Source organism: Prunus persica, chromosome G6, assembly GCF_000346465.2.
Source record: "Prunus persica cultivar Lovell chromosome G6, Prunus_persica_NCBIv2, whole genome shotgun sequence".
NCBI lineage: Eukaryota > Viridiplantae > Streptophyta > Magnoliopsida > Rosales > Rosaceae > Prunus > Prunus persica.
Genome location: NC_034014.1, coordinates 30694758 through 30714151, shown reverse-complemented (window position 1 = coordinate 30714151; position 19394 = coordinate 30694758). Strand labels below are relative to the sequence as shown.

At 38.5% G+C, this 19394-nt stretch overlaps 3 protein-coding genes across 3 annotated transcripts in view; 1 reads left to right on the top strand and 2 right to left on the bottom strand.

Moving 5' to 3' along the window:
- On the bottom strand, positions 2828-5540 carry LOC18771956 (2-alkenal reductase (NADP(+)-dependent)). The gene is made up of 5 exons (XM_007206989.2): positions 5078-5540; positions 4782-4959; positions 3641-3807; positions 3402-3484; positions 2828-3294 (listed from the first exon to the last, which is right to left on the bottom strand). The coding sequence occupies exons 1-5, from the start codon at positions 5321-5323 to the stop codon at positions 2916-2918; spliced, it is 1053 nt and encodes a 350-aa protein (XP_007207051.1). The 5' UTR covers positions 5324-5540; the 3' UTR covers positions 2828-2915.
- Positions 7165-15523, bottom strand: LOC18774727 (type II inositol polyphosphate 5-phosphatase 15). Its single transcript, XM_007204893.2, has 11 exons — positions 14426-15523; positions 14087-14339; positions 12820-13612; positions 11827-11951; positions 11602-11686; positions 10504-10666; positions 10362-10402; positions 9988-10255; positions 9513-9636; positions 8681-9041; positions 7165-7907 (listed from the first exon to the last, which is right to left on the bottom strand). Exons 1-11 carry the CDS (start codon positions 15204-15206, stop codon positions 7551-7553), a joined length of 3351 nt encoding a protein of 1116 aa, XP_007204955.1. The 5' UTR covers positions 15207-15523; the 3' UTR covers positions 7165-7550.
- The window catches only part of LOC18773758, a 6409-nt gene continuing 3426 nt past the window's right edge, over positions 16412-19394 (top strand). Inside the window, exons 1-3 of the mRNA XM_020566881.1 lie at positions 16412-16806; positions 17013-17100; positions 17292-17400. Of these exons, the coding sequence (XP_020422470.1) occupies positions 16539-16806; positions 17013-17100; positions 17292-17400 (465 nt within the window). The 5' untranslated portion in view covers positions 16412-16538. The remainder of the gene's footprint in view (positions 16807-17012; positions 17101-17291; positions 17401-19394) is intronic.

Below are 19394 nucleotides of genomic sequence, written 5' to 3'. Positions count from 1 at the left end.
CCCACAACCACCTTTTCCCATTCCTCATCTCCTCCCAACCCAACCCACTCTCTTCCCTCCACAACCACATTTCCATCTCTCTCTCTCTCTCTCTCTCTCTCTCTCTCTCTCTCTCTCTCACATCAAAATCCAACCCTAATTTTATGAATTGTTCAAAATCTCTTCTGTTCAAAATCTCTCCTTTTTTTTTGAGTCAAAGGAATGAACATATCATTACCATATAAAGTTACATAAAAGCCCAATACAGAAGTCGGAAAAATAAAAACAAGGGCTCAACCAAACAAAATAAAAACCCAATCCAAAATACAAAAAAATTAGGCCCAAAACACTAGAAACAACAAGCAGCTAACGTCGCAGCCTAATCTGTCGCCGCTTCAACCAGAAGAAGAAGAATAAGGTTCAAGGGAACCAACAAAGGGGATCTGTAGAGCGTGGGATTGACGTCCTTGTCGGCATACTCGCACCACACGGCAGAGTGGCTCTGATACCAAATTGTCACATCCCGGGATCGGCTCAGCCGTAGCACGATATTGTCTGCTTCAGGGCCCCCTCTCTGCCCTCATGGTTTTGTTTCTAGAAACTCAAGAGCAACTTCTCAGTGAGACACTCATCCTGGGATTACTCTAGCCCCAACTCGCTTAACTTCAGAGTTTCCACGACTTCGAAGTCAGTGAGTTCTTAAAAGGCCTCGTGCTAGATGGAGACGGGCATGTACATATAAGGCACATCACCCCATCTCCGTTGGTCGATGTGGGATGTTACAATTCACCACCCTTAAGGGCCCGACGTCGGCACACTCGCACCTCACGACAGAGTGGCTCTGATACCAAATTGTCACATCCCGAGATCGCCTCAGTCGTAGCACAATATTGTCCGCTTTGAGCCCCCCTTATGCCATCACGGTTTTGTTTCTAGGAACTCACGAGCAACTTTCCAGTGGGGATTGCTCTGGTCCCAACTCGCTTAACTTCAGAGTTCCCATGACTTCGAAGCCAGTGAGCTCCCAAAATGCATCGTGCTAGATGAAGGCGGGCATGTACATATAAGGCACATCACCTCCTCTCCGTTGGTCAATGTGGGATGTTACACAAGCCACCAACATGCATCATGCTCAAGCGATCCAAGAGCAGGTATTGGCCCAAATGGACCATTAAACTACAAAACCCACACTTCCATAACATGATCTCATATATGAGAATGGGTTGTAGGGGAGAAGCAGTTGCAACAAACAAGTAGCCATCCAAGAAAATAATGGGGAAAGAGGAGGATTTTAGGGTTTGAGTTTTCCTAGGAGGGGGAGAGAAATGGATTGATAGGGGTGAGTGTATGAGAGGAAAAAAGGGTGAGAAAGGTGAAATGGCTGAAAAGTAGTGGAGGAGGATATGTGGAGGAGATCTGGGCCTACATCTGGAAAATCAAAAGAGGAAGGGCAAACCATAACCAAAAAAAAACCAAAAAACAAAAAAAGAGAAAGAAAAGCCACACCAGAGGGTGGCAAAGAAGTCACACAAGAGGTGGCGGAGGTGCCGCTCCGAAGGGCAGTTGCACAGCCACCAACTGCTCAAAAGAGGGTGGTGGAGAATGAGAGAAGGGGGAGCCTCTCTCTTTAAAGCTCTCTTGGGTGAATGATACTTTTCATCTAGCTTTGTTCAAAACCTCTTCTCATGAACCCAAATTCTTGAAAACAAAAGCTAGAGGGTAAGAAAAGCCACATGAAGGGCTAAGGTGGTTGTGGGAGTGATTGGGGAGGGGCTGCAGGATTAGACTAAAATGCCCCTCCACGTCAATAGAAATTGATTTGAAAAGACACCACTTTTAAACATATTCTCGTTATCTCCCTCCTTCCTCTCCAAACCTATACTCTTTGAATTGTTTTCGTTTTTCTTTCAATTTGCCCTAATTTAGGAAATCTAACTCTGTTTTTCCATCTTAGTTCATTTCCAAAAGAGGGAGACCTCCACTACGCAATTATGGTTATGGTTTAGGAATTTTTCGGTGATTTATGATTCATTCTTTGATTTGGTCCGAGTTTTTTTGTTGGCTGGGTTTTGGGAGAGATTGTTTACTTAGATATAGATGTGCTTTTTTATTTTATGATTTCGTTTCCTTTAAATTATGGGTTTGTTTCTTTGTTTTCTAATATTTTGCCTTGTCAAAGATAACTTGAGTAAAAATGGATTCTGATGTTGGGTGGCAAGCAAATGAACTGCAGTTTGGTCCAGAAGCTCAGCTTGGAGTGGACAACTCAACCCATGCATGGTTATTATAGTTGATAGCCATGGTTATGGATATCCTTTTTATCTTTAAAGCAGTGATATACATTGTTTATACCCTATCTGATCCGCTAATGAAAAGATCACATGTGGAAAATAAGACGCCATTGTAAGGAGTGTTCGGCACTTTCTTACTGCCGAACACAACATAAGTGACCCATTTATCTATCGTTTCTCGCTGGAACACATGGAGCCACCACAAACAATATCTACAGTCCCACATCGAAGTTTCACTTAAGATGCACACCTCCCAAGACCTATAAAAGTGGGCACAAGTCCCAAAAAAGAGGTAACCTGCAGCGATTCTGCCATTACTCTGTCCAGATTACTAATCAATCCGTACTTATTCTAAATTAAGTATCGGAAAGCTTTCAACCGGTACCGCAGCAGTACCAAAGGGCTTACCGAGCACTTCTTGTCTTGCAAATTGATCACTCTACCGAAGCCCATAAAGTACCGAAAGTCAAAACATCACTAAATTGGGCCCAAAAATGTTGAACCATTTTTGAGCATCAACATACATGAATGGAAAAAGTTGTGGCATCGTAAATTTATATACCGGCTGTAAATTGCCTCAACTTGGCCATTTCTTATTTATTAAAATATAATATTCAATACATGTTTTGTTTTGATAGGCTAGAATCATTCATGGGCTACACGAATGACTTGCTTACCAACATTTTCTCCCAAAAATAGCCCAACAAAAGCAGATGGAGCACTTTCCAAGCCTTCATTCATGTCTTCGATGTAAACAATCTTACCTTGCTTGTAGTAACTAATGACATGTTCCAAGAAGCGTGGGAACAAGTGTATGTAATCACTTTGCAGGAATCCCTGCATCCTGATACGCTTTGTTATGAGATTGTATACGTTGCGGATGCCCTGGGGATCAGAGAGGTTTTTCTCAGACACCATTCCACAAACAGCAATTCGACCATGAATTTTCATGTTAACAAGTGCTGCATCAAGCATGTCCCCTCCCACATTATCAAAGTAAATGTCAATGCCTTGAGGAAAGTACCTGGTACCAAAAAATAATAATAATAAATTGAATTGGCAATTGATGGAGAGGCACATTACATTCCCCATGCCATGTGGGATATACTCTCAACATAACTCATCACTTACCTTTTCAAAGCTGCACCCAGGTCTGGCTCTTCCTTGTAGTTAAACGCTTCATCAAACCCAAGCTTATTCCTCAAAAGATCAACCTAGTAACGTGTCCAAATTAAGTTATATTGCTTGTCAGTGCTATTTCATCAAATATATTCTCTCAAATTATCAACAAAAGAAAAGCAAAATGATTTATGAGTATATATACTATACTAATAATGTATAATAATACAACAACAAAAATGAGACCTTACTTTTTGGCTTGAGCCACAACTTCCAACTACATAGCAGCCATGCAATTTAGCCAGTTGGCCAACAAGCTGCCCAACGGCTCCTGAAGCAGCAGAAACTAAAACAGATTCCCCTTTCTTAGGGGAGCAGACCTCATAGAATCCTGCATATGCAGTAAAACCTGGCATACCTGTAAGAAGAAATTCTAGTTTGGTCACTGATTTAAGAACTAAACAGAAAAAAAAAAATAAATAAAATTAACTAAACGAATTTTTTTTAATCTAACAAAAGCAGAATAGCCAAACACTGCACAGTTATCTCTTTTTTCCCCCTCTTTCCTCCTAGTCTAAGCAGGGTTGATTTGAATCCTCACTTCCTCTCCTTGCTACTAACTTGAAGATATCATTATGTTTGCTACAATTGCCCAAAGATCACAAGCTCATCTCCCAAAAGATTACAAATAGAGGGATATAACCTAGAAACTGTGTACAACATGAGTAAACCGGATCTGCTCTCCCTTATCATCAAGAAATTTCTCTCATACTCATACGGGATTGAACACACAATTATCCGTATGTGCCATAATTGCCTAAAACTCACAAGCAGGACTCCCAGAATAGAATATGTTGAAGAGAACATACGCGGAAGGGTGTAAAGTAGAAACTATGCACAGAAAGTGCAACCTGCTCTCCCGTATCATTAAGAGATTTCCCTCATAATGAGGGAGAACTATAAGCAACATGATCTCAAGGTTTTCTAATTTTTTTTTTTTTTACTTCGAGTTCAATATACAATTTTGTGTAAGTAGGATCAAACAAAGGAATGGTCAGATTATATAACTCTCAGTTTTTCACATTAGCATTCAACTATTAAAACTTAAAAGTGTTTGTGTCATTATTTGCAGTCAGAAGTGAAGATTCAGTGACTACAAGAGTACCACTCCATGTGCAAAATATACATAGGCAAGACGGCGAAACTAAATAAGGGAAAGCATTGGAGCCCAAGATTTCGATAGAGGTACGATAGAGGGATTGCATCTAAGAGACTACCAACATATTTAATGAATGCAATCCAACGAAGATTAGAAGTATGATAGAGGGATGAACATAAAATATTTATTGCAATTTCTCAAATATGTATATAATACATACAAGATTAACATACCAAGAAGACCCACATGGTATGATAGAGGGATGTCATCTGGCTTAATTTTTCTCGACAGCTCAGTTGTGGGAATCAAGCTGTATTCTTCCCATCCGGTGATCCCTGAGATGAAGTCGCCAGGCTTGAAATTGGGATTATCAGAATCCACAACTTTGGAGACACCAAATCCTTGGAGTGGCTTCATATTCATAATGAAAACACCAAGAAAAAAAATTAATGACAAAGATTATCAATGCAGAATAGATTATCAATCAAGTGCCTTAGGAAAAAAAAAATTACAAATAAAATAGACCTGCCTGGCCAGGAAGGAATGGGGGGAGATAGGAGTCGTGGAAATCACGCATGCGGCCCCTCATATAAGGGTCACAAGAGAGGTAGAGATTCTTGACCAGAAAAGCGCCAGAGCCTTTAGGAGGAGCTTTAAGCTCAATCTTCTTCCCAACCATCACTTGCAAGTCTGTCTCCTTTGGAGTTCCCTCTATGAACCCCCTGAATATCACTTGCTTGTTCTCTTCCACTTGTACTAGACATTCTTCTTCCATTACAATTGTCAATTTACAGAGACACGACGACACAATCAAATCAAATCAATCGAAACAATCGAAACTGAAAGAAACAATGATTGATTCACTTTCTACTCGTCGTGCTGCTGCTACCGAGTATAATCTTGTGCGGGAGAAAAACAAACTTGGTTAGATAGCAGCAGAGCACTTACTAGTTACCGCTCAGCATTATCACACATTGACACCTACTACCACCTACCACCCACTGCCCTTTTGCACGTGCTGCTGCTTTACTACTTACTTATTTTTTGGGGGTCAAGCCTGCTTTAGCTCGTTCAAGAGTGATTTTAGATAGGTTAAAATTACTTTTTGATAGAAGCATCTCTCTTTTTTATATAATCACTTTTAGTTATTATATGGAGTAGTGATTCTTTATGGAAGTGATTATTGACATTTTCAGAATCACTTACAAATGAGTTTTTACTCACATCGCCTAATACCCTTACAAAAGTGGGAAATAGACTGCTTTGCTCTCGGCTCCAATGCTTTATTCAACAATGTCCTCTTTTTGAAACTCATTCAAAAACACCCTCTATAAAAGCTCCCTATTAGCTGCGCATTGCCCTTCTTTCTTTCTTTTTTTTTTCTTTTTTTTTTTGGGTCGATTCTCATTCGCTTATTTTTCTTTTCTTCTCTGCTGTTTGTGTTCTCTTTCTCATGTAATTTTTGCTTGTTCCGACTACACCACGTGGCTGGTGAAAATACCTCTTATGCATCTCCTTTCTACATTCAAAGATGAAGTGAAGGTACAAAAGAATATAAAGTGAGTTAGTTTGAAACTTCAAGATGAGATGAAACCCCAATTCTGCATATCATCTCTCCTCTTTATGGATCTTGGGGTTTTATTGGTTTATAGCCCTAATTCCCCCAAAAATATTTCTACCTTTTGCAACTGAAGCTTGAAGCCTAAATCTCGAAAATTGCAAACCTAATTGAAGGCGAATCTCAACTGACAGATTTGCAAACCTAATTTCTAATATTTGTTCTTGAAATGGGTGGATTGTCGTTGATGAACTTTAAATTTTTGTTTGAAACAAAAGCATTTATTTGTTTGAAACCCAACAAAAAATTTTCAAGACACACTTTAAAAAAAAAGGTGATACAACGAAAATAGAATAGCAACACAGAGGCAATACAAAAACAATTAGAAAGCAATACGACAACAATAAGAAGGCAATACAAACTCCATACTCCCAACTATATAATTTTATTTCCAAGACAGACTTGGAAATAGGGGTGATACGACTGCAATAGAGAGGCAATACAATGACAATAAGAAGGCAATACCAAAACTCCATACTCCCAATTATATAACAGAATCAATATACATGCAATAAACAAGCAATACGTGGCTAATATGGAGCTTTTATAGAGGGTGTTTTTGAATGAGTTTGAAAAAGAGGGCATTGATGAATAAACAATAAAGCATTGGAGCAGAGGGCAAACTGCCTATTTCCCTAAAAAAAAGTGTGTAGAAGGAGGGTGCTGGCTGGGAGGGATGAAGGAGAATGAAATGAATGAATGAAACAAAAAACAAGAAAATACAAACACCTTTATAAATTATATTTATATATATATATATATATATATATGTTCATACAGATTTTATGTGATTCGCATTCGCAGGACAATTTTGAGATGAGAAATATTAGGCATTGCCCCACCCACCAACCAAGGGAAGGGATCAAGAAGCCAATATACAAGTGCAATTTCCACGATTCAATGGTAAGTAATAAACGTATTATTCACGCGTCGGTGTTGGTTGTCGGTGTATGGGATTGTTCCAACCATTTAATTTAGCATCCAACCAACATCAGAAGTTAGACTAGAGCAACAATCAATTCAATCAAACAACCGGGAAAACAACAAGAGCCAACCAGAATTTACTCTCTCACTGAATTCACCACTAAATAGAAAAGGGCAAAACACAACCCTCCTATCTGCTTTTGTATTTACCTGTACACTGAAAATTTGGAAAGCATCCCAGTTATTATCAGTTGAACTCATACTTGGCTTAACAGGCGACAACAGCACGAAAACAATTGACATCACTTAAACTCAACCACAATTCTACGGACACCAATTAAATTTTGCTAACCCCTAGAAAAGCAACAATGTTTCTCGCGTCTTTACAGCAAAATGCTTGTAGAATTGGCCACAGAAAACCGTGTTCTTCCCATCACAATGCCGGTTTTGGGGTGCTGCTTTAAGGACTACGCAAACTCCACAGGTGGTCAACCACATCACAGGAACTGCTAAGGTGTTGAAAGTCAGACCGGTGAAGAACAGTCCCTTGGGTTTGTCTAGCCCTGTGCTCGGGGGGGTCCATTTGGTTTGTCTTGGCTGAACAGCAGTGACGCACACAGACACGATGATGTCTTGTGTCAGTAGAATAACTGCCATGCACCTTAACCACCAATATCACTTCCTTGTCTTTGGTGTCTTCACACCACCAGTTTTGTGGGACACCATCAACAAACTCTTCTAGGGTTTGGTGTTCCTCATGATGAACAGATACCTCAGCTATATGATCTGGTTTGATAATGCCAGCTGAAGGAGTGACCTGGTTCAAAATCACAACTAATTATTTTTTGTCGAAAATTCAAGATTACGATATATTAATTTCAATGAAATGTGAGGAGGACCAAGACACCAAGTTACATCCCCATCCAAATGGAAAACAATTTAATTTTGTAACAGAAAATCACATAATCAAGGATCCGTGATCAACTGAATATTCACAAGAGCATGCATGTTATAATTTGAAAATCAGAAGAATTTCCATATTGCCCACAATGTTTTTGGTAAACGTATCTCTTAACTTGCAAATAGCAGTGAAACATGCTTATGCCCAGAAGGAACTCATTAGACAATAGCTAAATAATCTACAAGTTTCGAATATTGGTGTAGCTCTATACAATCTACAAGTTTTGAACATTGGTGTAGCTCTGATGTTAACATCCATTAGTCTTATTCTCTGCATAGAAGCCCAACTTCCTCAGAAAATGCATACAGAATTTTGTGTGGTCTAATCATCTTTCTAGTGGCAGCACATCACTTTGACATCTACATATTTCATGGGATAGAAACTGCACTGCATCTGCCAACTCATTTCTAATAGCCCCAATCATTGAACTCCAATGCATGCATTCTTTACTTGTCCTAAATTTTTATTGTTGTTCAAAAACATGTACAAACAACTTTCACTGCAAAACTACTGTCTTCCCTAACACCCTCCACAACCAAAAAAACACTCAATTACTGTAATGGAATTGGCCCCCAAATAAAACTGTTGTAACGGAACGTGTGTATGTTGTCCAAAGCATTGGAAGTTACCTCAAGCCATCGTGGAAAGCCAAAGGAACCTCTAGGACAATGATCTGATGCGTGCCCACCCTCCTTAATGATAGACTGTCCTTCACAAATTATTTCAAAAAAAGCATCTTTGTTGCCACATTTATTTGTAATACGCAAAATGGATGTGTCCTGGTTTTGAAGAATTACGTTGTTTGTACTGACAATAGTTTCTGGAATCTTGCATATTTCTTCAGCCATAAATTTGATTTTCTCATTTGATTTAAGGATTTCTCCAAGCTCTTGTCTTCTTATTGACTCATCAACTCGAGCAATATCAACAGTAAAAATGCAGCGGACAGGCTTGTGATCACTGTCAGTCACATCCATGCAGGCCTCATACCTATTAAATATAAGATGACATGTAGGAAGAACAAAAATAAACCAAAGAAAGAAAAGGAGATAACACTCAAAGGTGGGTGCACACTTGAATACTATAACAGATACGTACATAAAGCCCACCCATAATTCAAACAATGCATGTTTTATCAGACTTGAAACACATTCCAGTCTGATGCATTCACTGATCCATCAAAGATTTAGCTGCCACTCAACCTCATGAACTATGTATATTTTATAAAACAAATTTATTTCCAATAAAGATATGCCTCAAACTGAATCAAATCCATCGTGAACGTTCATGAGCATGAACTGCAAAGGAGATGAGATCTAATCTGGCCTAAAGATTTCTGTTTTATTTTCTATCCAATAGGTCCATAAGTTGCACAAGGTAACATATTATATACCAACGGTCCTATCTGTATTATTCATCCCTTCTTTAAATGGCCAAATGTTTCGCAGTAGGAAAACTTACTGTGATATTGAAGACACTACAGGACATTCTAAGCTGCACTCTGACACTGACGCTGAGCGGCTATCACGGTACAGGATTCTATCGCACCAAGCTGGAATGCGCTTCTTCTCACCAGAATCATATCCTATAAGAAGACAATTTACACAAGTCTACTGCTCAGAAGAAAGCAACGTCAATGCCTGACACTTGGAAAAAGGTGTCTTCTCTTTTTATTTAAAATCTTAGGGAACCATAAATTTCCAAAAGGTTGAGTGCAATAAAAAAAATGGTATAGAAGTTAGATAAACAGAAACACTGTCACTGAGTCATGACAAGCCAACCAGCACAAAAGTTATAGCTAATTACTGCTAAAGGACCTGCACAGCTTACTCAGCATTCAGCAAAGAATCTTCGACCGATCCTTCTTTCTTTTCCCTTTTTGTTATCCAGCTAAAGCAATCAATTTATAAATCATGTGTGCTACAGTAAACAGTACCTGCTAAACCAGCTTGATGCCTTTCAAACTTGTACGTGGGAGGAAACGTAATATCGGCCTCACGCATTCCTTGGAAGACATTTCCAGCTTCCATTTCCACTCGGAGTTGATCCCTTTCTCTGAGCCAATCAAAACATCTTTGTGAAACAAAATCTCTAACTTCATCATAAGATATACCATCAAGCCGATAGTTAAAATCGCCGAGAAATATGACCAGGTCTGCTTCAGATAACTCAGGCATCCCTTCAGCAGAATTGTTACCAATAGCCTGAAGTGGCAGCAATGTTTATCAAAATTGGTGAAAGAAAATTCTTCCTGTAACAAGTAACTTAAAAACCAAAAAGGTGCTTATACCAATTGTAGTATACACATACATGTGTGCCACGAAGAATTTGTACTGCAGATGAAGTACTAGCTGCAATAGAAACGACCAATGGCAAGCCAGATCTATAAACGAACCAAAATAAATACATTGAGAAGGCAAGGGAACAATAGAAGAAAGGTACAGTGTTGTACCAGCTGCACAATTGAGAAAGTTAGGTCGGCAGAAGTTCATTGTTCGATATACATGATCAAAGTCTGCATTGCGACGATTAACAGCTTCTAAATGTGCAGCAAAGTGACAATTAACAAAGCACATTATCCGACCATACATTCTAATCCTCAAACCAACAGCTCCCTGTTAGAACGAATTTTAGCCACATTAATATTAGGAATAACCAAATGAAAAGTACAACATACCATATTATGAACCAAAGTATCAGTGTACTAGTGTGTATGCAATACCAATATGCAACGTTTATTTACAGACAAGGGAGACATAGACCACCTAAATAATTTTTCTTTCCAAAGAAACAGAGTAAATTTATCAATGAAAATGTAATTCAGTAGAATGAAGGTGAACAAGCAGTCCACCTATCAAGTCAAAAATAATCAATATGTATGGCTAGAAAGAAAACAATCTATTAACCACGGCCTTCCAATCCAAGAAGAAAGGTTTTCTGACAAACTCAGAAAAACCGAAGCCCACAGATATGCCCAGAAATGATCTTTATCCCACTAGAAACCCACCTCCTCCGATTTGTTCTCAAGAATCCTATTCCTCTTTGTCCATAAACTGAGACCCCTTAAATGACTATTAAAATATTTAGGAAATCCAAGCGTCTCCCAATCTATAGCAATACTTAGATTAGAACCAGAATACCAAGGCTTCCACTCTCTATAAGCAGATTAATATATAATGTTCACCTAAATGAATAATGAATATTACTATTTTTAAAGTAAAATAAAAACTTTTTGATAGGATATGCAGGAAAATATTAAATCTCATATGTCATGTGTAACCAATACTAATGCTAATTTTCCACCACATATTGTAAATTTGATCTAATTCGACCAAAAAGAACTTTGACCTCAAAATAGCTACTGGGCCAACAGTTATTACAATTCGCCCACATACAAAACACTAAACATGATCCTTATCTTAATATATTTCATCTTTCTTTTTCTTTTTCCCCTTTGTATTTTCAGTAACTTTTACGTGAATGATCGCTACACAAACTCAATTTCTAACTATCATACAGTACAAAATCTACATAACACAAGCAGCCTTACCTTGTTACCAATGGCACGCCCAAAACCACATGGCACTGCTGCAGCATCGACATCCCCAACATGAGTCCTAATATTGTTTCTCACCCTGAAAGACAAAAATTGAAAAGTCATAATGAGAGACTCAAAAAGGTAAAATCCATATAAAAAAAGATAATACAAACACTATTATTAATAAAGAAAATAAGCAACCAACACATTCGGGAGATTCCCAATAAAGATACTCACCACACAGCAATGAGCAATCCTGCCAACTGCCTGGAACCAACACGTTCAAATGTTGACCCTTCATCCAACGTTTTTCCAATCATATCCAGCCACCACTGCCCAACAGAGCTCCCCTCAAGACCTACCTACAGATGAAAGATAACCAGGATGAAGAGGTGATCCAGTTAATTCTACATATGATGGGACTAACATGTGAGCAAATATAAAGTTACTATTGTTCATTGCTTTCATCCAAAAAAAGATTGTGGTTAAGTAAAGATATCCTATTCAGGCAAGGTAGACTCACACACCTTATTAAAAAAGTCAAAACCTTATATGTGACCTGTTGCTTGGTAGAAGATACAGAATGCTGTCCCACAGGCACTTCAACAGTGGCCCATGCCTCTAAACAAAACATGACATTTGGGGTGATGCACTTATCCACTCTTTTTATATAGTTTCTTGAATTATAATAGTTTGTCTCTTCAAAAACAAAAATACAAAAGCAGTTTGGTGGGAAAAAAGATATATCTTTTTTGGAAGCCAAAGGCTAGAAGTTTCACAACCTCCCAAAAAAAAAGGTGTAAGTGTTTAAAATAAGTGTTTCCACGCTTTAGGTTGAAACATAACATACGCTCTTTGGAATACCAAGAGTGAATTGGATTTTCCATTCTCTTTTGTATCATTGTTGATTGAGAATCATTACACTTCTGGATGAAGGTTTAGGGAAAAAGTTCTATGGAAATGTTGTGTTGGCTGTCTTTTGGGTGGTTAGAAAGGAATGACAGAATTTTAAAAGATAAGACTAGGGAGATGCCACCTTTATAGAATGAGGTTTCGGGCATCATTGTGGACCAAAGTAACTGCTGAAGTGAGGGACATTCCTTTTTCTTTTTTACATAGTTCAAAATTTTCTTGTATCAAACTTTTCTCCTTAATTACCAGGCAGCAATTATATCAACTTACTAGCAAGAAATACATTAAAATTTTAATTTTAAAAAACAAAAAACTCACAGTTTCTTTTGCTGCAGACATAGCAAGAAAACCAGCGCCCATTTCAACTTCTTGCAACCCGACAACAATAACTCCAACAGTAGAGGCCACAGAGCCCAGCCAGGATATAAGTGAGTCATGGGATGCTCTTCCTTGTCCAACGTTCCATGTACCAGTCAATATTTTCAAGCTTTCTATCCTTGTATATAGAAATTCTTTGCCAGCTAATTCTGACCGCAATATACTGTCAAGAGGTCCTGGGGATGTAATATTCCATCCACATATACCGCCATGATTAGCCAAGGTAAATATAAAGCCAGCTCCTGCAGCCATTTTTATAACAGGACTGCTGTGAGCTACCCATCCTCCGAGCAGATTACCCTCAAGGTCCAATACGTTGACAGTCCCACTCGCATAACCCACCCATATACGTAGCCCAAATGTACAAAAGCAATGAACAGCAGAAGAATGATGGTGGTAATCTTGTATACGATTGCCATTTCTATCCCACTGTACAAGTAGGCCACTTGTACACCCAGTCCAAATCATTCCATCCACTGCAATTACTATTGCTTCAGTTCTTCGATTATCATCTCCAAAGGCACCCTTCACTGCAACTCGACGAACAGCATCTGCTGCTCCCATTATAGCATTACGTGATCGCTGAAAGAAACCAAAAGAACTTTGTGTTTTGTCTTTTTTTGATCCAGAAACATATTCCACTGAGAGGTCCTGTGCTGATGGAATGTCGACCCGATTCTCAATCTGACCATCTGTGCTGAACACTTTCAGCAACTCCCTTGTACGAGCATCCCTGTCATATGAAAACTACTAGCATAACTTAAATCCGTGACATCAGTCTACCTTCACTTAAATCTGCACAGGCCTACATCTTACTCTATAAAAATGAAAATACTCATAGATGAGTCGATGAGAATGGTATAAACCACATAGTTAATAAGGACTAAAAGTACTCATACGCATATGGCAAGACCATGAAGTACGAACCACACCGGCTTTAGAGGGGAGAGGGGGGTTGTAAATTCAATGCCATAGACAATCCAATACGTTATTGTTACATACCATCATTTCATAAACAAAATCTTTAAAAACCATATGCTAACATAAAACTCCCTCACATAATGCACACCCATATAGATGGCTGAATTCAAATCAGTTAGTTTTATGAGGGAAAAAAAAAACACAAAAATACATGTGCAGCGGCGGCTGCGGCAATGGTAGCTAGCCTGTTATCCTCGAAACTTAGATATTGAAAGGGCAGACGTACCACAATGCGAATGAGAGATAACCAGCACTCCACACCTTTGCTCCAGAATGATCAGATAATAAGTAGCGAACATCTGAAGTTAATATGTTAGTGAAACCATTAACGGCAACTTGGGTCCAAGGTTCAATGTAAGACCTCTCCACCAACAAAGAAGACATGTGCCTTTCTTCGGTGGTTAGGGAGAGAGCTTTTTCAATAGCTTCCCATGGCCATATCTTGATGACACCACCCTCTGAACCCGACCACAGATCCCCTGGATCAAAGGCCAAGTCAAACAATGTAAGTATATAGTATTGATATTGAAGAAGGTGAGACTGGTGGTAGATAGATTTACCATACCATAACAAGAGATTACAAGTGAAAGAACGGGGCCTCTGTGAGCCTGCCAAGACAAGCCCTCCTTAAACGGATTGGCAGGAATAGGAGTAGCTGATTCCATCTTCCAACACCTGATCCTACCATCCCTATGCCCGCTCCACACCACCCTACTCCCCTCATCTTTAACCAAGCATATCACGGCCGATGTGCACACCGACTCCCTAAACGGCACCGTTTCCTCATCCCCTAAATCGCCTTGGCCTGCCGCCGAGTACAGATCCTTGAAATTCCAAACCCTAACGGCGCACTCCGTCCCCGCCCACAATTGGGACTCGGTGGTCGCCATCGTCCGCAAGAAGCACCCTATCTGAGTCTCCCTCAGTGGGTGGGGCCTCACTTCCAGCCTCGGCGGGCGGCTCGGGTGGACCGCCCCCCGAACCGGGACTTTGAAGATTCCAGTCCCTCCGCCCTTGGCCACGAACTCCGGGAGCGAAGAGCGGTGGCCCTGCCCCTGACCCTGGGAGGCGTTGCTGCTCTTATCATTATTATTACTATTGTTGGTGTTTTTGTTGTTGCCGTCGGAGAGCTTGCGGTCGAGGAATTGTAGCATGTAGTCGAGGCGTTTGGAGGTGGAGTGGAGGGAAACGGCGTCGTTCTCATCTCCCGATGAGGAGGATGAGGAGTCCGGGAACAATTCATTGGGAGTCAGAGTGAAGAGGTCATGGTTTTCGTTTACTTGGATTGGTCTTGGCTGTGGGTTGCCGAGGCTCAGAGACGATAACAGGTCGTCGTTTTCGTCCATGAGGAAATTCTGATTCAGATTGTTTTGGTTTGGTGGACTGTTGGATGTTGGTGGATGTTGGTGGCTGAAGCCTGAAGCCAACCTCCGATATTGGAGCTTGGAGAATATCTATGTCTAGTAGTAGTACTACGCCAAATAACAAGCAACATCAATCAACTAACAAGAGGAGTGTCCGTCTCCGCCGTGAGAGAAAAAAAAAGAAGAAATAAGAGGATAGACAGAGTCAATTAACCAGTCGTTAAATTTCAGTTTTAGCATCCCCAATCTGAATCTATAGTGAATGTCAAACCAAAGTCTCGGCCTCCTCTCCTCCATCACTTTGACCATCAGCTAAAACTAGAGCGCGGTTTTTTAATTTTTATTTTTATTTTATAGCTTATTAAATATACAAATCATAAGGCTGAAGGCCGTATAATATTAAAAATTAGTTGGATAATTGGATATGGAACTCAAATTAATTTCCCATCTATCTATCTAGTAAGTTAGTAACTGAACTGAACATGTATGTATTCTTTTTTGCGAGCAAATTAATTGTTATTGTAGAAACCAAACCAATTATCAATTTCAATTGTGTTTCTGCCGAACAGAATAGTAAAAGGCTTACTAGGACGCATATATAGGCTCAGCCCAATTCAATTCAACCCAACCCAACCTAAAGGTGTTGGTCCCGTCCCGTGGGTAGATCATAATTTTTCTATTTCTAAATAATAATACAGTCCTGATCTCTTGGACTCCTGTGGTCCAAGAGATCGGGACTGAATCTATATATATAAAGCAAAAGGCAGAGAATGGTGAAACATTCAAAATACCAGAAAATACCTTTGGTTAATGCAAACATTAAGAATTGAAATTATTAATTAAATGAGGATAATATGGTAAATTCACAATTTTCTCATTAAAAAAATTAAAAATAAAAGAAAATTCAGATAATGGATCCTATTTTTATGGAATACAAATATTCATTATCTTTTTTAATTTTAAAATAAATTTAAATTTTTTTTTAAAAAAACCTCTCGCATGCGCGGAAGCGCGTGTAGAGAGGCTAGTAATAATAATAATAATAATAATAAGCAAATTTGATTGCGTCGCGTTGAGTGGACTTGGACTTTGAAACTGCCGGCTAAGTTTCCACGTGGCAATTCATCCTTCCTTTTGCCTATGTCCTAGTCCACTCTATATATGTTTTGCCTCCTCCTGGATCGCTCTTTCCCCCATAGATCGATCAGTCAATTTGGTAGAGAGAAGATAAGAGATATATAAATATTTTATATACAGAGCCTGACTGATCAGCCTAATTAGCAAAAGAGCAAAATACCCGCCGGCCATACGTATATGTCTATGATGAACACTATTATTAATGGTGATGGTGGTGGTGGTGGTGGTGGTGCTGCTGCTGCTGCTGCTGCTGCTGCTGCTGCTACTGCTACAAGTGCAAGGGGTACTGTTAGCAAGAGAGTCCCCGGGATGCCATTGATCAGTGGACGGAACAAGGACAGAGATCATGAAGATCTTATTCTATTCCAGGAGTTGCACAAACGCCAAAAAGAACGAAATATTCTCAGCCTCCTCCAACCTGTTTCTGATGAGTTTGAGCCCACTGGTGTATATTCTTTTTACTTATTTACCTCTTTTATCATCGTACTTTAATAATATTATTATTATAAATTGCTTGCTGCACCTTAATTTTCTAAATACCCTAAATTTATTTCTTCACCTTATACTGACGCAATATATATCTTCAATTGTGTGTTTGATTTATTTACTATAGCTGTTGCTTCTTGATCATATATATCTATCCAACTGCAGGAAATTATCAGCTCTACAGAACTGCAGCTGCCCAGAAAGGATCCGGATTTGAATTTCTTGCTGAAAACGACAAGAACGATTATGATTGGTAAACTGCCCACCCGCTTACCCTTGTCTCATCACCTAAATAAAGAGATCTTATCAAATTGATTAATTAAAGGGAGAAAGGAGACAATCCAAAGTTTTTAAGTTTTATTTACCAAACAAATGCTAATTATAAACTGGCTAGTTTACTGAACTATCTAATACTAGCTAATAATCATTTGTATATGCATCAAGGTTGAAAACACCGCCCGTCACTCCTCTTTTTCCATCTCTAGAAATGGAAACAAATGGCCCTGAACTCGTCATTCAAAGGGAAATACCAATCCTCCACCCTCTTTCACGGGTATGTATATTATGTACTACGTGTGTATATATATATATATATTTATTTATTTATTTATTTATTTAAAAGTTTATTTATTGCAGTGTTCCTTAAAATTATAATCAAATCCTTTATTATCCTCCGAAAATTAAAGTGACCCACTTTAACTCTTGAACCACAATATATATATTATTGTTAGTTTGCCACCAAAGATTTAACCAAACACACTAAGTAGATAAACAAGAACGCTCAATTTGCATAAATTGGTTTCTAGTGGCTTTGTTCTGTAGAAAGCAATGGGGAGATGGATTTTAGTTCTCCTAACCTAGAATTTTAATCTTGTTTATGAAATTACATTATAACATGACAAACAAATTTCAAAAACAAAGAAACCAAGAGACACACCCACACAATTACCTATAGGATGACTAAGAATGTCTAGCGGGGGTTGAATAGGTCAATTTAAAATTATAATCAATAAATAAAAATATACTTCAATAGCATGATTGATATAGCTTATCAATCCTAAAACATGCAGAGCATAAAAGAAATGAACATGCAGATAATTATTTTACGTGGTAAAATTCTACCTCTCAGTCCAAAATAAATCTACTATAAAATAATGATTACAAGAAGAACTCACACACTTATCCTAGACACATTCTAGATAATGTTTACCGACTTCTTCGTAACTCAACTTTTGTCACGGGATGATATTTCGACACTCCTTATGTTGAATGCAATACTGGTCACGATTGTTTCAAGCTCGCTGGAGTTCTTTCAACTCTCCATATGTTGAATCCGATACTGGTCACGATCGATTCAAATTCACCGGAGAAAAATACCACAACGGTCTTTGTGCCATCAACCGTATGAGTCACTGAACATCGAAATGAATACAATATGAATGATAAAAGTGTTTGATAAATCACCAAGTAAACATAAAACACTTAATTATTTATCTTAACTAAAAACACAACTTTCTAAAGTTTATGGACTGAAAATATGATCATGAAAGCTCTCAATAAACAAAGAAGACAAAGGTCTTATTTAATAGACTTTTTCTTTACAAGAAAGAAAACACCCCAAATCTCCAATTTCTAAGGCTTGATAGAAAAGCATGAAAGTATCTTTCCTATTCTAAAGATTGGTCACGTGTAGTCCAACCAATAGGAAATGAGATATTGAAGAAAGGAAAATTTTAATCAATCACAATATCAAATGAATCCTTATATGCCTAGTCAACTATTAAGGGTATCTCAACTCCTTGATATTGTGATATGATTGAAACATGATTTCCAAGCAATCAAAACTTGATAGAAAATCAAAGGGATGTTAAAACAAGAAAGTAATCAAATTGATTTGGGCCAAACTTGCCTAAAAAGAAAACACTCCTAAATAAACTTCAATTAACTTTTAAAAACAGTATCAATAAAACGTGATTGAATCATCCTTTAAAACAATCCCCTAATATACATGCATGATAATGACATCACTTACCCCTGAATCAACTGCCTTTCATGTGTCAAGCCATAAGTCTGTGTTTTGAGCATTGCTGAGCTGCATCATGTAGAACTGGAAGTAGTGAGCTGATTAGCATAAGTATAAGGCCCAGTTTGGAATTGCTGTCACTTTTAAAAAAAAGTTGTTTATGCTGTGCTTTGAAAATAATTAGCTGTAAAGTACAGCAGCTCCATGTTTGATAAACAATATTTTTAAAGTGCTGTTAGTACAAAAAAAAAGTGTCAAAACCTTTTGGTAAATTTTAATATAAAATTATTGTAACTATGAATAATGACAAAAATAGACATAATGTTAAAAGTCTTGTGTACTAATCATGTAGTGGTAGTGGTAGTGATGGAGTAGAGGTGGTGGTGGTGGTGACGGTGGAGTTGGTGGTTGTGGCAGTGGTAGTGGTGGGGATGGCGGTTGTGGAGGTGGTGGTGGTGGTGGTAGTGGCAACATGGTGGTGGTTGTGGTGTTGGTTGTGGAGGTGGTGGTTGATGTGGAGGTTT

What these genes read in the sequence shown, in the direction of transcription:
- LOC18771956 (XM_007206989.2), bottom strand. Translation starts at nt 5,323, where the DNA reads ATGGAAGAAGAATGTCTAGTACAAGTGGAAGAGAACAAGCAAGTGATA. An exon ending in GTTGTGGCTCAAGCCAAAAA is followed by an intron (nt 3,485 to 3,640) that starts GTAAGGTCTCAT and finishes ACACGTTACTAG; the next exon opens with GTTGATCTTTTGAGGAATAA. An exon ending in CTGGGTGCAGCTTTGAAAAG is followed by an intron (nt 3,295 to 3,401) that starts GTAAGTGATGAG and finishes TTTTGGTACCAG; the next exon opens with GTACTTTCCTCAAGGCATTG.
- LOC18774727 (XM_007204893.2), bottom strand. Translation starts at nt 15,206, where the DNA reads ATGGACGAAAACGACGACCTGTTATCGTCTCTGAGCCTCGGCAACCCA. An exon ending in GGATTGCTCATTGCTGTGTG is followed by an intron (nt 11,687 to 11,826) that starts GTGAGTATCTTT and finishes TTTGTCTTTCAG; the next exon opens with GGTGAGAAACAATATTAGGA. An exon ending in AAATTCTTCGTGGCACACAT is followed by an intron (nt 10,256 to 10,361) that starts GTATGTGTATAC and finishes CTGCCACTTCAG; the next exon opens with GCTATTGGTAACAATTCTGC.